This window comes from Sciurus vulgaris, assembly GCF_902686455.1.
Source record: "Sciurus vulgaris genome assembly, chromosome: 6".
Classification (NCBI taxonomy): Eukaryota; Metazoa; Chordata; class Mammalia; order Rodentia; family Sciuridae; genus Sciurus; species Sciurus vulgaris.
In genome coordinates this window covers 122,326,528-122,341,449 of record NC_136466.1, presented here as the reverse complement: position 1 = coordinate 122,341,449, position 14,922 = coordinate 122,326,528, and the positions used below count along the sequence as shown (strand labels likewise).

Genomic DNA, 14,922 nt, shown 5'->3' with positions numbered 1-14,922 from the left:
AGGCAGAAAGCAAAAAGGGCCAAATGAAGTGCGGTAGTATGGTTAAAGAACACAAGCAGCCAGTGAGACTGGAGTGCAGTGAGCAAAGGGAAAGTGAAATGGAATGAGATTGGAGAGGTAGGCAGCAATTAGGTCACCTGGATCTTTATCAAGGTTGGGTTCTTCAGAAGCAGACATGAGTCAGAGTTGGGGTAGAAGATATTTTTTAGGTATCCTGGTAAAAGGGAAGAGGAAGGAAGTAGGAACAGAGGACAAAGTCAGATAGTGATGCAGCCCCAGCAAAGCTCCAGCCAACTCAGTGGGGAACTCTGGAGCAAGTACTATCCATCATAGTCTTCTTACCTCTGGTTAAAACAGAGAGACCTTTATGCTCCTGTTTGTCTCACTTGGTCACTGGATGTGGGCTGCCCTGAGAAACCACTAGCAAGACCACTCTCTCTGCAGCTAGGGCACATGCTAAAATGGTTGACAACTGCAGGGTATCTTGTTATAAAACAACTCCTCCTCCTTCTTCCTTACCCCTGCCCATGTGCATCTGATAATGTCACAGAGACTACTTTGAGAGTATGATCATTAACTTTTAGAGCTGCCAGTTAGCTGGAAGGCCCTCATCTGTGTTTGTGAAAGGGGGTGTTATCTTGGAATTTGTCTACGACTTAGCATATGAGGAAAGGGAAGAGGGGCCCAGTTGAAACAGGACAAAGATGCTAGGGATCAGGGCACATTGGAGTCATTCAGTATTTATTATTGGGTCCTGTTGTATGCTATCTTGCTGAGAACTGTACAAGACAGAAATGAATGGTAGAGAATGCTATGGAAACAGATTTCAAGTACAGGCTAACTATACAATGTTAAGCTAGGCCTCTGAGCTTTGGTGTTTTTTGGACATGTTAAAATGAAAATGTCTATTAGACATCCAAATCTAATCAGTTCAATAATTGGATTTATGGCTCTGGAGTTTAGGAATTAGGCCTGAAGGTATAAACTTGAAATTCTTTAGCTTATGCAGGCAGTATTTAAACTTGTAGAAATAGAAACAATTTACTCAGGGAGAGAGTAAACAAAAATAACAGGGCCAAGAATTAAGTACTCAAACTTCTTGAGTTCTGGTTTAGAAATTTGGCTGCGAATAAAGAGCTAATGGTTTTGCTACAAGATACTTGAATATTTTATAGACATCTCAAATTTGGCATATTTAAAATGGAACTTCTATATTTCCTACCTTGGCGAATGGCATTATCCATCATTACTCCTTAGAAACAGGGATCATCCTGATCTTCACCTCTACATACTTGATGACCAAGACTTTTTTCCCCTTTTGAGTGTTTTAACATTCCAACTTTTCCTCTCCATCTCACTTTGCCCTAATTCCTGCCCTAATAATTGCTCTCTTGCATTTCTGGAGTAACATTCTATCTGATCTTTCTATTCTATTCTTGCCTCCTTCTGATCCAGTTTCTACAGCTGCCAGTCATCTTTTTAAAAATAAGATATAAACATATAAATATCCTGTGATTGCCAGATTAAGCAAATAGAAACATAGTACACTCCATTAAATTTTAATTTCAGATAATCACTAATTTTAAGCATATGTCCCATGCAATATTTATGACATACCAAACACTTGTTTATCTGAAATTCAAAAATATAGCTGAACATCCTATACTTTCTCTGGAGATCCTGCTCTTGATTCAGAGTCCTAAATGGTTTTCCATTGTTTTCAAGATAAAATCTAAAAATCCTAACATTTCATTGCAAAAGTCAGCATGTTCTGATCCCTGCATACTGTAGGAAACATTGTGTCCTGAATTTGTTGTGTTGCTCTACTACTCCATCCCTCTGAACACATGCTTATTCCTAGAATGCTCCCTCCTCTCAGTTCTCTGGTTACTTCCCCTAAATTTAAGACTTGAGTATCACTTTCTCTAAGAACTCATTTCTAAGCCCCTAGTTGCCACTCTGGATGATTATCAGTACACTGGCTTTTCTTCTGTGTTTTCATAATATTCTTTGCTTAATATTATCACAAACCTTATAATTTGTTACTTTTTACCTTTCTTCCCTAGATTGTGAGCCCAGGGTAAATGCTGTCCATCTTTGGCACATAGTGGGCTCTTGGTTACTGTATGAATGAACCAATGAATGAGTGAGAAAATAGGAAAGGACCCCTAAGCATTACCAAAATAGTGCTCATTGGTGCTTATCCAGCTTTTCTCTATTTTGACTTCTGGCATTACAGCAAGCCTACCTCCTTTTTGACCCCCAAGGAAGCTCATAAGAATAGAACACTTGAAATGTAGGTGTTCAGTATGTATTTATTGAATGAACGAACATGCCCTTTAGAACCACAGCCCCTGTTGTCTCTACATCAGATCTCAGGAGTGCACCCTCTGGCCACAAACAGTTTTTATTCTCTAGGTAGGCTCTGTAAAGACTGAGTTTCAGCTTCTCTAACTCTTATCTCACCTCTTCTTTCCCAACTCCAACTCCTCTTCTTTCTTCTCTTTATATAGGAGAGAACTGTTTTCTCCCTACCGTAGCTGGCATGTAACAGCTCAGTGTTAGCAATCATACACTGATGAAGCCTTATTCTCTGAGGCTCTTGCCTCCCTTCCATTTCTTCACCTGTCACAGAGGCCAAACCCAGAAGGTGATGACAACATATTACCTTTTCTCCCGGGGATGTTGGTCTTTCCACTTTTCACACAAGGGAGCAAGGTTTTCTTTGCCTCCCACCAGGGTAGTTCAGTTAATGAGGACTAAAGTTAAATGACTATTTTTTATTAATGTTTAACTGCTAAATTTATTTTTCAATTAAATAATTGTGTCTTTATGCTCAAAGGTCCTTTTTTTCCCATATATGTGCAAGTTCATTTGTTTTATTAAAGGAAACAGCACCTGAAAAACTATTAATGACTTGAGCTCTGTGATTAGTTCATTTTAGTGACATTTTGAGATTTAATAATTATTCTGGCTCAAGTTCAGAGAAAGAAAACTCAGTGCCAGAAATTCCTAGTCAGCAAAGAATATAAACAAACCTTACAATTGTCCCCTCAAATAACAAGAGCCATTGAGATCAACTTCTTGCAATTAGAAATGTTTTAGGAAAAATGAGGAGGAAAGTTCAAGAAAGCATGTCAAAACAACAAACTCAGTGTACATTTTCATTATTGTAATTGATCAAAGGATGTTTGCAATAGATTTGAATGTGAATAAATTAAATGTGACATTGATTTGGCACAGGCATACTAGTGATTGGCAAGAACACGTAGCAGGCTCATCGTCTGCTAAAGCATAACTTGCTTGGCGGCTGTTTGATTCTAATAGATTTCTTAGCAACCCAGTGCTAGCACACTAACCTAAGTGCTGTCATTTATTTACCCTTTTGGTTCCTACTCCCATATGGACAAGATTAAATTCATTTTTCATTACTATCTAGCAGGTCTGCCTTAAGTGTGAACACAGAATACCTTTTAAAGACCTCTGTACCACCCCAATTTTTTCTCTTCTTTCCTTCCTAGACTGGAAAACAATGAACTAATGACTTATTTCATCCTGGCAGTTCAACTTGTAGAACTAGAAAATATAGCTTAAACAATTAGGCAATATTTTCAAGCTTAGACATCACTATAGCATTTGCTAGGCCTGAATTTCTTCTTAGTATATTACAAAATACACTGTAAAAAAGATTATCCGGGGATTGGGAGAGGTGGGTGTATATCTCAGTGCTAGAATGTGTGACTAGTATGAATGAGGTTTTGGGTTCAATTTCTAGCACACACACAAAAATCAGCTTAGAACATTTTAAAACATCAAATTCCCATTACAATTATTTTGAAGGTTGGAGACTGGTATATTCTAGTATTATAAGGTAGTAACACCTTTTCTGGGTATCTGTGATGTGGAGGTTCAGAAACATACTTCGTGCCAAATTTTATCTATTTATTTTCTCTTTATTAAACCCCCTTTTTTTTTTTTTTCCTCCTTTTTTTAGTACTGGGATTGAGCTCAGGGGCACTCGGCCACTGAGCCACATCCCCAGCCCTAGTTTGTATTTTATTTACAGACAGGGTCTCACCAAGTTGCTTAGTGCCTCGCTTTTGCTGAAGCTGGCTTTGAACTCTCAATCCTCCTGCCTCAGTCTCCTGAGTTGCTGGGATTACAGGCATCCACCATCACATCCAGCTCCTTTTTGTATTTTTCAAAATTTGTTTTGACTCAAAGACAATGTACTCATACTTTAAAATGTTGAATATTCATTAAAATAAAAATTATTCATTAACATGTATACTTTAAATTATGGAAAGAAATTAATGGAGCTGTCAGTCAAATTTATCCTGTATGTAACATATCTCTGGTAAGAAGTAAAAACATGGATTTGGGAAATGTATTTAGTAAGTTAATAATTTTAGAAAGTTGATGTGTTTCTCAAAGACCCAAAGTTTCATTGTGTCTTTATCTTACCTTCACTTTGAAGGCATATATCTATCTCCAGTAGATATTAAATATAATTTGAACCATAACTTTTTATAAATTCAGGTTCTCATTTTGTACATAATTGGAATTTTATAAAATGGGTCAGTTTTGTTCCCATAAAACACTAAAAGAGAACCCAGTGAATGGGCCTAAGACTTACTCCTGAGTTTCTACTTGCTCTTTAATATAGTAAACAATGGAACACTGCTGAATTTAACCTGTATTCAGATTTTGTCTTGACATGTATTGTGAAATTAAATTTGAACACAGTTATATATAATACACTCGGAATTCTCAAGTACTTGAAGTTAAATGGAGACCATTTATAAATACTAAACTTCAGAGGGGCATACTGCCAGAACATCAACAAAGAACCGGGGTATGATATGTATTTTTGTATTCAACCTGCATAGGTTGAACTGTATTACCATGGAATGTTATATTTAACCTGAGTATCACACTATCAGCATTATATGTGTGTATAAAGCATTAAACACCCCCTGATAGAATAATTCTCATTTGGCTAGGTTGCATCTTTTAAAAGGACAAATTAGGCTAGCAGATTGGGATCTTGAATGACATCACAAAGGCAGTTATTCATTTTTACCTATACACATATCGTACACAAGCAAATAAAAATATACTAGTGACATTTTACATATCTTAGGTTAGTAAAAATGGTTGATTTATAATTAGCATAATTTTTATTTATTTTCCCTGGTTTAGTGGGTATGTGTAATAAATATTTCTGAAATGCTTTTTCTTGTTCTAATTAGTTATACCTGACAGTATAATGCACTTTGACACATCATTCATGAATTGAGTATAACTTCTCATTCTTCTGGTTGTCTGAATGCTTTTATATGTCTACTTCGACCTGCATCTAAATATTCTATTCCATTTAATAGTATAGACTCGGAATTGTTAATTCTTACACCTTTGGCTCTAAAGACACAAAAACAAGTTGGACACTTGACAGAAAACTCTTAAGAAGTTAGCCTTTTTAACTCACCTGGATATTTCTCAGCTCTTCCTTTTCCCTAGAACTCATCAGGCAATCTAAACTTCAATCCAATCGTGATAACTTCATCAGAGAGCACTTTTCTGCTCACTCCCTTCTCTCAAAATTTTTACAGTTCCAAGAGCCAGACCCAGGTTTGCATTGCCTTGATTTCCTTTATCTCTCCCAGTATATTACTGAAGAGATCTCTAGTTCTATTTTGCCATTTGTTTCACCTCCTTTTTCTAGTATAAATATCATTTCTGTTATCTAATAACTCTCAAGAGTTGAAATAGCATATTAGAGCTGAATTCTTCACCATTTGGAAAACTCATATGTACTAGGATTTCACATATGGGATTGTATGAAAGGAATGAAATAACTAATGATTTTATAATTTCTAATGTCTATAAGTGAACTAAATACATCAGCATATCAGTAGGTGGAATATTTAAGCTGTTTTAAAAAAAAAACTTCAAAAGCTTTGGTATTACCATACAAAGGAATTTGCAACACTGAGTACAATAGTAGTATAGCTATCATTAAGTGCTCTTAGCACAATAATGGTATTGGAAAGGATTTGAACTACAGCTTTAGGGGAGGGGGACTTAAGTTCACATCACTGAATTAATGGTCACAGTAGCACATTAATATGTCTGTTACAAAACTGATGTTTGCTGAAGGCATTCATAGCTTTTCCTTTTCCTTGTTTAAATCTCCTTTTCAATCTAATCCTTCAGGATGACAGTTATAATTTTGATCTAGAAAATATATACATAATATTGATGAGCCTGGGTTTTTTTAAGGAATATTCTGACATACAGATTTTGATACAGCTTTTGCTTTCTCCATCGTCAGTATGGTTTCTCCCTCTTCTTCCCTGAGACTGGTAGAGAATAATTTCTTTCAGTACTTCAGAAGATTCTTTATGTGACTCTCCTAGAATGGTACTGACCTCATGCATGACTTTCGAATACTTCGGTCAGACAAGAAGCATTGTTGACATATTGTTCCAAATCCTAAATCAGGGGAGCCAGGACAATGGTATAAGACATGGAATGCTTGGTGAACAGAGGCTCCTTATTGGTTGGGAGCAGAGAGGCAATGAGGCAGGCCGAGGGCTGTTAAATTGAGGACTGCACATAGAAACAATAGTCCTCTTGCCTTTCAGGCTCTGTGTGTGTGTGTACATTGTGTAGATAGATGTAGATTTTTTTTTTTTTTTTTTTTTTTTTGGTATTGGGGATTGAATCCAGGGGTACTTAACCAGAACCACATCCTCGGCCCTTTTTAGTTTATTTTAAAAGACAGGGTCTTGTTAAGTTGCTAAGGTTGGCTTTGAACTTGCCATCCTCCTGCCTCAGCCTCCCAAGCTGCTGGGATTACAGGTATGTGCCACTCTGTCCATTCAGGCTGCATTTCTAAACTGGGTTTGAGAACTCTTTTTGGTAAGCTTCAAGATTCATAGTGGTTTCACTGGGCAGTGTGATGATCATATTCTCAAGGACTTACAGGTTCTAGGGCATCCCTCACCTAGCAAAGTGTACACAATCTGGTTTTTCTCTGAAATGAAGTTCTTACTATTTCCAGCAGTTTATTGTGTAGTTTCAGGTTTCAATCTTGTATCTTTTTCCTTTAGCTGAAGTTCCTGTAATGTTTCTTGTAGTAGATAAGAGGTTTGCTTGTGACAAATTCACATTTTGTCTGAAAACATTTTTATTTCTTCATTTTGAAGGCTATTTTCACTGGATTTGGGATTCTCAATTGGCAGTTTTTCTTTAAGCACTTTAAAGGCATTCTACTGTCTTATTGTTTGCATTGCTTATAATGAGAACTCAGTGCTATTTCTTATCAATTTGATTTTGATGTGCTTGGGGTTTGTTGAGCTTCTTGAATATACAGACATATTTTTATCTGTTCAGATATTTTTAGTCATTCTTTCCTCTTCTTTCTGTGACTCCAGTTACATATATGTTAGGCCACCAGACATTATCCCATAGCTCCCATAGTTCCGTTTTTAAGCTTAAAAAAAAAAAAGAAAAAACAAAACAACAAAAACTCCTTTCTCCACTTGTGTATCTTCTATTGCCTTATTTTCAGATTGTTCTTCTACAGTGTCTAATCTGCTGTTAAGCACTCCATTAAATATTTCATTGTATGTATTTTTATTTTTCACTTCTATAAGTCCCAATTCTTTTTAATAGTTTCCATTTCTTTCCTCTTTATGGACATTTTTCCTTTAAATCTTTGAACATTTTTATAGTATAATACCTTTGATAAAATCTATTAATTCAGTCATTTGTTATTTCTGAGTCTGTTTCTATTGACTAATTTTCAATCACACTTTCCTCCTTTTTGCTTCTTGGCTGCATGATGAACATTGTTATTATTTTGTTTAATGCATGGGCTTTGTTGTCTTCCATTAGAAAATGTTAATTTTGTTCTGGAGGACCATTAATTAGCATGTGTGTCAGCCCAAACTTTTGGAGAATTATTTTTAAATTTTCTTAGGATAGGTCTAAATTAGTGCAATCCAATAATAGTTTCTGCAATGATGGAAATATTTTGTATCTGTACTTTACAGGACTATAGCCAAGATAGCTATTAAATACTTGAAATGTGGCTAATGCAAGCAAATTGAATTTTTTAAAACTTTTTTTTAGTGAATGGAATAAACATCCACCTGTTCCTTACTTGTACTATCACTGCCCAGCAATCAGTTGTTTCCCAGTCTTTACAACAGCTCACTGAGGAATACAGTATTGTTATCTCCTTTGTACACATAAGGAAACTGAGTACAAAGAGGTTAAGTAACAATCCTTGGGTCACAGAGCTAGTAAAATGGAAAAACTGGGATATGTATTTAGGTAGAATGACTTTAGACCCCATGTTCTTAACCACTACTGAGAAACTTTCAGAGGATCTAGCAATGGAAAGACTATATTAATTTTAAATGTAAATACCTATACATACATAATCGCACTTTTAAAAGATAATTTTAAACAAATAGTAATGTTTGGCTTACATTAGAATATGGAAGAATCTGTAGTCTGGATAGACCTGTCAACCTTTAAGGGAACTCTATAGAGTACTTAAAGGGAACAGAAAGAAAAAAGGTACTTTCATTTGGTATCATAGTTTTATAAAAACATAATTAATTACCTTGTAGTGTATCATCAACAATCTCAGGAAACATTATACTCTTATGAATTAACTTTATCCCCATTTTCAAAAAAGAAACAGACTGAGAAAGTTAAGTGATTTTCTTGGTGTCACACATCTAATAAAAGGTAAATTTGGGGTTGAAGCCCTGATTCAAAGAATTATTAACATGGATGATCATCACACATTATTTTTTAAATGAAGTGAAATATTGGGGAAAAATAACCAGGGTAGCTATTAAATAAATCATGGCACAATTTAAAGTGATAAAATGCCAACAGCCACCTTTTTTAAAAAAGTTTAAGAAAAAATATTGACAGGAAGAGAAGCAATATGTAAAATAAGTGTTTTTAAAATACAAACTGTGAAGAAAGTTCCCCTTGCTTTTGATTTGTCCCTACACAAACACTGGAACATACTGTTAATTGATGGACACATGGAGACAAGGTGATACTGTTCCAAGGAATTCTAAGGAAAATAATCTTTGCTTTATGATAGTTTCCATGCTAAAATACTTTCTTAATATAATTCCTACTTTCATTTGGTTGATTCCAAATATTTACAAAACTAGATTTCCTTTTATAAATGATTTATGTTCTATTTAATTTCCCTTGAACACTTAGCAGGGTTCTGCAGGGTAGCAATTAGTTTAAAAAAATAATTATTTGCCAGTTGCAGTGGCTTATGCCTATAATCCTAACAGCTCAGGAGACTGAGGCAGGGGGATCTAAAGTTCAAGACCAGCCTCAGCAAGTTACTTAGCATTATGAAACTTAGTGAGACCCATCTCAAAATTAGAAAGGGCTGGGGATGTGGCTCAGAGGTTAAGTATCCCTGGGTTCAATTCCTGATACCAAAAAGAATAAATAATTTTTCTAGGAAAAAGTATAGATTCCCTGTTTTTCAACTATGCAGTCTTTAATGCATCTACACATCAAAATTATCACCATAATCAAGTTGGCTTTTCATTTACTTAAATAGTTGTTTTAAGAAAGAAACTGAGTTGGAAGAGTAATGTTATATAAAGAGAAATTGTTTGAAAGAAAGAGAAATGAAAGATGCTTTTTTTGTTTTGTTTTGTTTTGTTTTTGGGAGATGCTAGCAATTGAACCAAGGCCTTCATACAAACTAGTCAAGTGCTCTACCACCAAGCTATATCCTAGCCCCTGTTCCCTCTTATTCAGAAGGCACATTCGTGTACCAACTGTCCAACTGCAGCAATGGAGGCATGGGTAGTTTTAGGAGATGTAACTGATGTTATTTTGCCAAGATCAAGCAAGCTCCATGTCAGCCTGAGTAGCCTCCTACTGCTTGAGATCAGTTATTAGGGTAAGTTTAACCTGGCCCTGAACCTCCCATTCTGCTCCCCAGAGTGAGCTTTCACATGACGACACAGGAACTTGAACATAGCAATACGATAAAAGTACTTTTGTCTACTTTCATTATTTCCGGTATCATAGTAAAAGATTTCCTTTGTATAAAATCACTTTACATAAGAGTTCTATATGGTATAAGAAAAGCAAAGTCTGATTTCTCTATTCTCACCCTCACTTGTTAGCAGCTGCCCTTAAACTTACAATTCCTGTGGTTATTAAACCATGCATGGGGATTTGCTCTATTGTGAAAACAAGAACATTTATAAACATTGTTCTTTTCCTCATATATTTGAGGAAGAAATTTCATTAGATGGGCCATTCCCCACATATAAAAGTCTATAACACTATCGCAATTTTTTAAATTTTTATTTTGTTCACATCAGGGAGGATATTGAAGATTGAATCCAGGGGCTCTCTACCACTAAGCTACATCTACAACCTTTTAGAGAAGAAGTCTCACTAAGTTGCCCATGCTGGTCTTGAACTTTGAGATTCACCTACTGAGCCTTTCAAATAGCTGGGATTAGAGACATGCACCACCATCTCTTAACTTCAACTCATTATTTTAAATATTGGTGCTTACCTTTTTAAAGGACTATACTACTTGAAATTCACTTTAGAAAGATCACATCATACATTTTAGATGCCCTGATATTGCCTTTTTAAGTGTCATTTTTGAAGTGTTGAAATTTAAAAAATAACTTGAGAACTTCTTTTTGTCAATGTTGTGTTACATTAACATTCTAATTTTTTCATATTATAAATGACATTTATTCCTAAAGAAAAAACAGAAAACACAGATAAGCAAAAACGTTAAAATTTTTCATCCATGGGCTGAGGTTGTAGCTCAGGGGTAAAGCACTTGCCTAGCACATGTGAGGCACTAGGTTTGATCCACAGCACCATATAAAAATAAAGGTATTAATTTTTTTTCATCTATTTAAAAATGATCAAGATAGAAGAAAAAACATTTCATCTGTCTTTAAGATACATCTTTTTAGAAGTTGGCATCATTGAAATCAAGGATGAGTGTACAGAAGTTTAACTGCCTTTTTTAGTGGTACATTTAATGCTGCTTCTTAAACGTGATGGACTTAATATTTAGTAAAATAGTTAACATATCATTATTTTGGGTGTAAATCCTTCTAGATCTAACAGCAAATCTGAGAAACAGAACTGCACTGCAAATTGTCTGTACTGATTTGAGGAAGCATTTCCAATAGCAAAGTGTCTTTGGAACTAGCGTTCAGGGCATGCTGAACTCACATTCTATTCCTATCCTCTGCCATTATCACTCTAAAGAAAAGGAGATAGATGGGCTTGGATTTGGAACTGTAAGATGGCCTTAGCATTAACACTTTAGTTCCCACGGGAAAAAAAAATGGCAGTACCTTTGTTTGACTCTTCCTCTTTGGTGGAAAAGTAGTCACTGATGATGAATTTTAAGGCAGAAAATAGTTGATAAGCTTGGAAAATCTTTCAAGTGACTTATGCTCCTGTGTAATATTTCATGTTAAGTAGCTTATTTCCATTTTGGGATAAGAAATTATTTCTATTCTGTGGTCCTTCATGTTTATTTCTAGCATAAAATGAGGAACATTTTAACAGTGGTATATAATCAAATAGATTTTTAAAAATGATCCTGTATATATCTACGCATTTAAGTGAAAAAGCAAGTATCATGTAAATATTTTATTTTTATTGATTTTTGTTTTCATAAAGCCTTTTTGGGTTCTTTAAGCTATTGATTTAATATTTTTTTCTATTTACATATGTGCAGGAAATACTAAAGAATGAAAAATATAGAGAAGAAATAAAAATAAAAAGTCAAGATTTTTATGAAAAAGAAAAACTCCTTAGTAAAGAGACCATCAAAGAACACTTGCCTCCACCTATTCAAACTCAAATTAAAGGGCATGCCTCTGCTCCATACTTCGGAAAGGAAGAACCCTCAGTGGCTCCCACCAGCACTGGTAAAACCTTTCAGCCAGGATCTTGGATACCACAAGATGACAAGAGCCAAAATCAATGAATTACACTCTGGTGAAATCATTTAATTTACACAGACATGACTATTTAAACAAATAAAAAGTTGGTTACTTTCTATTTTCTGAGTGTACAATAGCTCTGTATTCTATTCAGCTTAAGAATTCCTTTTTAGTACCCATAAGAAAAATGGGATTGTGAAGATCGAAGCCTAAATTCTTCAGTCTTGAATCTGACACTTGATTTAGTCCTCATCTTGTTTATGAATTTGCTTAAAATTTCCTTTCCCTTCTTAGATTACTACTTTGAGGAGTGTCAGGTAGTTGTGAATGCTCAGTGCATATAGGATCCTTAGGTAGGAACCCCCACAGATACATCTTGATACAATAAGGGTAGTGAGCTCTCCCAAATAATAAAATATAAAAGGAAAAAAATGGTATTTTTATTTTTGGAGATGTACCCTAAAGATTTCAAAGGACTAATAAAAAACATGAACTTGGATAAAATGTGTAAATGCAAAGAAATTTAGCTAAAAAAACAACAACACACACACACACACACACACACACACACACACACACACACACACACACACACACACACATTGATGAGAAGATGGGACCAAAACTAGCCTATGGTTAAACTGTGGCTAAACTGTGGCTGGAGTCTGAAGAGAGGAATTAGGACCAAGAGGAGATAATCCATCATGAAAGTCTTAAAGAACAGCAAAGAGAGAAATGGGATAATAAGTTCCATGAGAGTGAAAATTATTTTGAAAAATAAAACAGGAATGAGTTCTCAAACAGAATGCATTTCCCACTGATAGCTGGGAATCAGTGGTTTGCATATTGAAAAATGTAGACAGATGACACTGATAACAACAAAAGTACTCTCAAAGGATCATTTTCTAGAATGCACAACAAAATTTTTGTTGTTATTTTAACGTAGAGTTTATCTCACGGTGTTTGGCATAGAACAGGTATTTAATAAATACTCAGGAAATGAAGACCCAAACTTTTAAGCTCTGAATAATTCAAGGAAATCCTTGGTTTAATGTTAATAATGTACTCCTAAAAATATACACATGAAAATTCTAAGAAATAGCTATGTAAAAATACAACTATTTTATAAAGCATTTACACTAAAAAAAAGTAACTGAATGACAAAATCACTATAACATACTTATTGAATGACAAAAAAGCCCTAGATGTTAATTCAAGTGTTCCAACAGCCCTGTTAATATCAGGTTAAACATTATGTCTTGTCAGATCACTACCAAGTGATATTATATTTTACCACAGAGGCAAAAAAAGGAACTAGCCATTAGATAATATAAAAGAAGAGCCATTAGGTAATATAAAAGAAGTTATAATTTGTAGTAACAATTGGATTGTGACTTGAGATTAACATGTTCTTAAATTCTGGATTGAAAGGAAAATTGTAAATACTTTTAGCATGCTAGAATGTCTCTACTGCCAAATTCCTATTATTAATTGCATCCCATATACACCTTTTGCAAATGTTTTCCATGTAGTGTTTTAAAATATTAGCATACAGTATAATTTACATTAATTTTAATTTTTAGTTTTCATTTTAAAAGACCTGTTTGACATAAGCAACATAAGAAAATCATGGCCAAGAATCTTTGTGGGAAAATATGTTATGTTCAAGTAAAATGATGATACTGGCCCACCACTGCCAGTAGAGCATGCAGTGTCAAGGCAATTTTGATAGGTGGGAATGAGGGTCACAATAACCCACCCATACTCTTTTCCTCCAAAGTGTGTAGACAGATTGCATCATTAGAGGATGTTGTTAGGGGATGTCCTACACTTAAAAATTAACTATAATCTTGTCCTGATTAGGATTTGCCTTTCTAAACAACTTTTAAAAAATACCTAGCTTTAAGACCAGACACTCGCAAAACAGAATTAAAATATTAAATATTAGCTTGTCCACCATATTTCATTTTTAAAGTAACTATATTTTGGTCATTTACAAGTTTTTTATGGTTTTTCAAAACTATTTTAAAAACTTCAGTCTCAAGATTAAAAATCGTTCATGTTAACATAATCATCATATATACCTTAGGTACTTTCTTAGCAAAGACACTTAAGTCCTTCCTGGCTTTATATGCCTATTATACATACTATACACATATATTTTAGTTTTTACAATAATAGGCTTAATTACTATTACACAAACTTTAAAGTGCAAAAAATATTTTGGGGGCTGGGGTTGTGGCTCAGTGGTTGAGCACTTGCCTGGCATGTGTGAGGCACTGGGTTCAATCCTCAGAACCACATAAAAATAAATAAATAAATGTCCATCAACAACTAAAAAAATATATTTTTTTGTCTCTGGAGTTTAAATCTAGCCAATTAGCTATGCCTTATGTATTTGAAGTTAAAAACCAACAAAATGCCAGACGTGGTGGTACATACCTGTAATACCAGCAACTTGGGAAGCTGAGATAAGAGGACCACAAGTCTTGAGGCCAGCCTCAGCAACTTAGCAGGGGACCCGAAGCAACTTAGTGAGACCCTGTCTCAAAATAAAAAATTAAAAGGGCTGGGGATGTGGCTCAGTGGATAAAGTACCCTGAGTTCAATCCCTGGTACAAAAAAATACAAAAAATATAAAAACAAAAAAATGGAGGAAATAATTCTTCTCCATTCTTCTAACAGATTTCTGGCTATCATTTATTTAATTTAATTAATCCTGAATCAAAACCACTACGCTGATTTTTTTTAATGCTGTCTCATTAACACTTTAAAAAAACATAACCTGAATGTATTTAGATTAGACTTTTTCAAACTGTGTTATGCTCTTTGGGGGAAAAAGAGGCATAAAGGAGAATCTATGGCGGTTATATTAGGTTAAAAAAAGATGCTAACAAATCATGCAGAAACTTATCCAGGT

General features: G+C 34.7%; 1 protein-coding gene across 1 annotated transcript in view; it reads left to right on the top strand.

Annotated features, from left to right (window-relative positions):
- NDUFAF2 (NADH:ubiquinone oxidoreductase complex assembly factor 2) overlaps positions 1-12,120 on the top strand; it is a 179,342-nt gene extending 167,222 nt beyond the window's left edge. Inside the window, exon 4 of the mRNA XM_079144049.1 lies at positions 11,795-12,120. Coding sequence (XP_079000175.1) covers positions 11,795-12,046 — 252 coding nt within the window. The 3' untranslated portion in view covers positions 12,047-12,120. The remainder of the gene's footprint in view (positions 1-11,794) is intronic.
- The last annotated feature ends 2,802 nt before the right edge of the window (positions 12,121-14,922 follow it).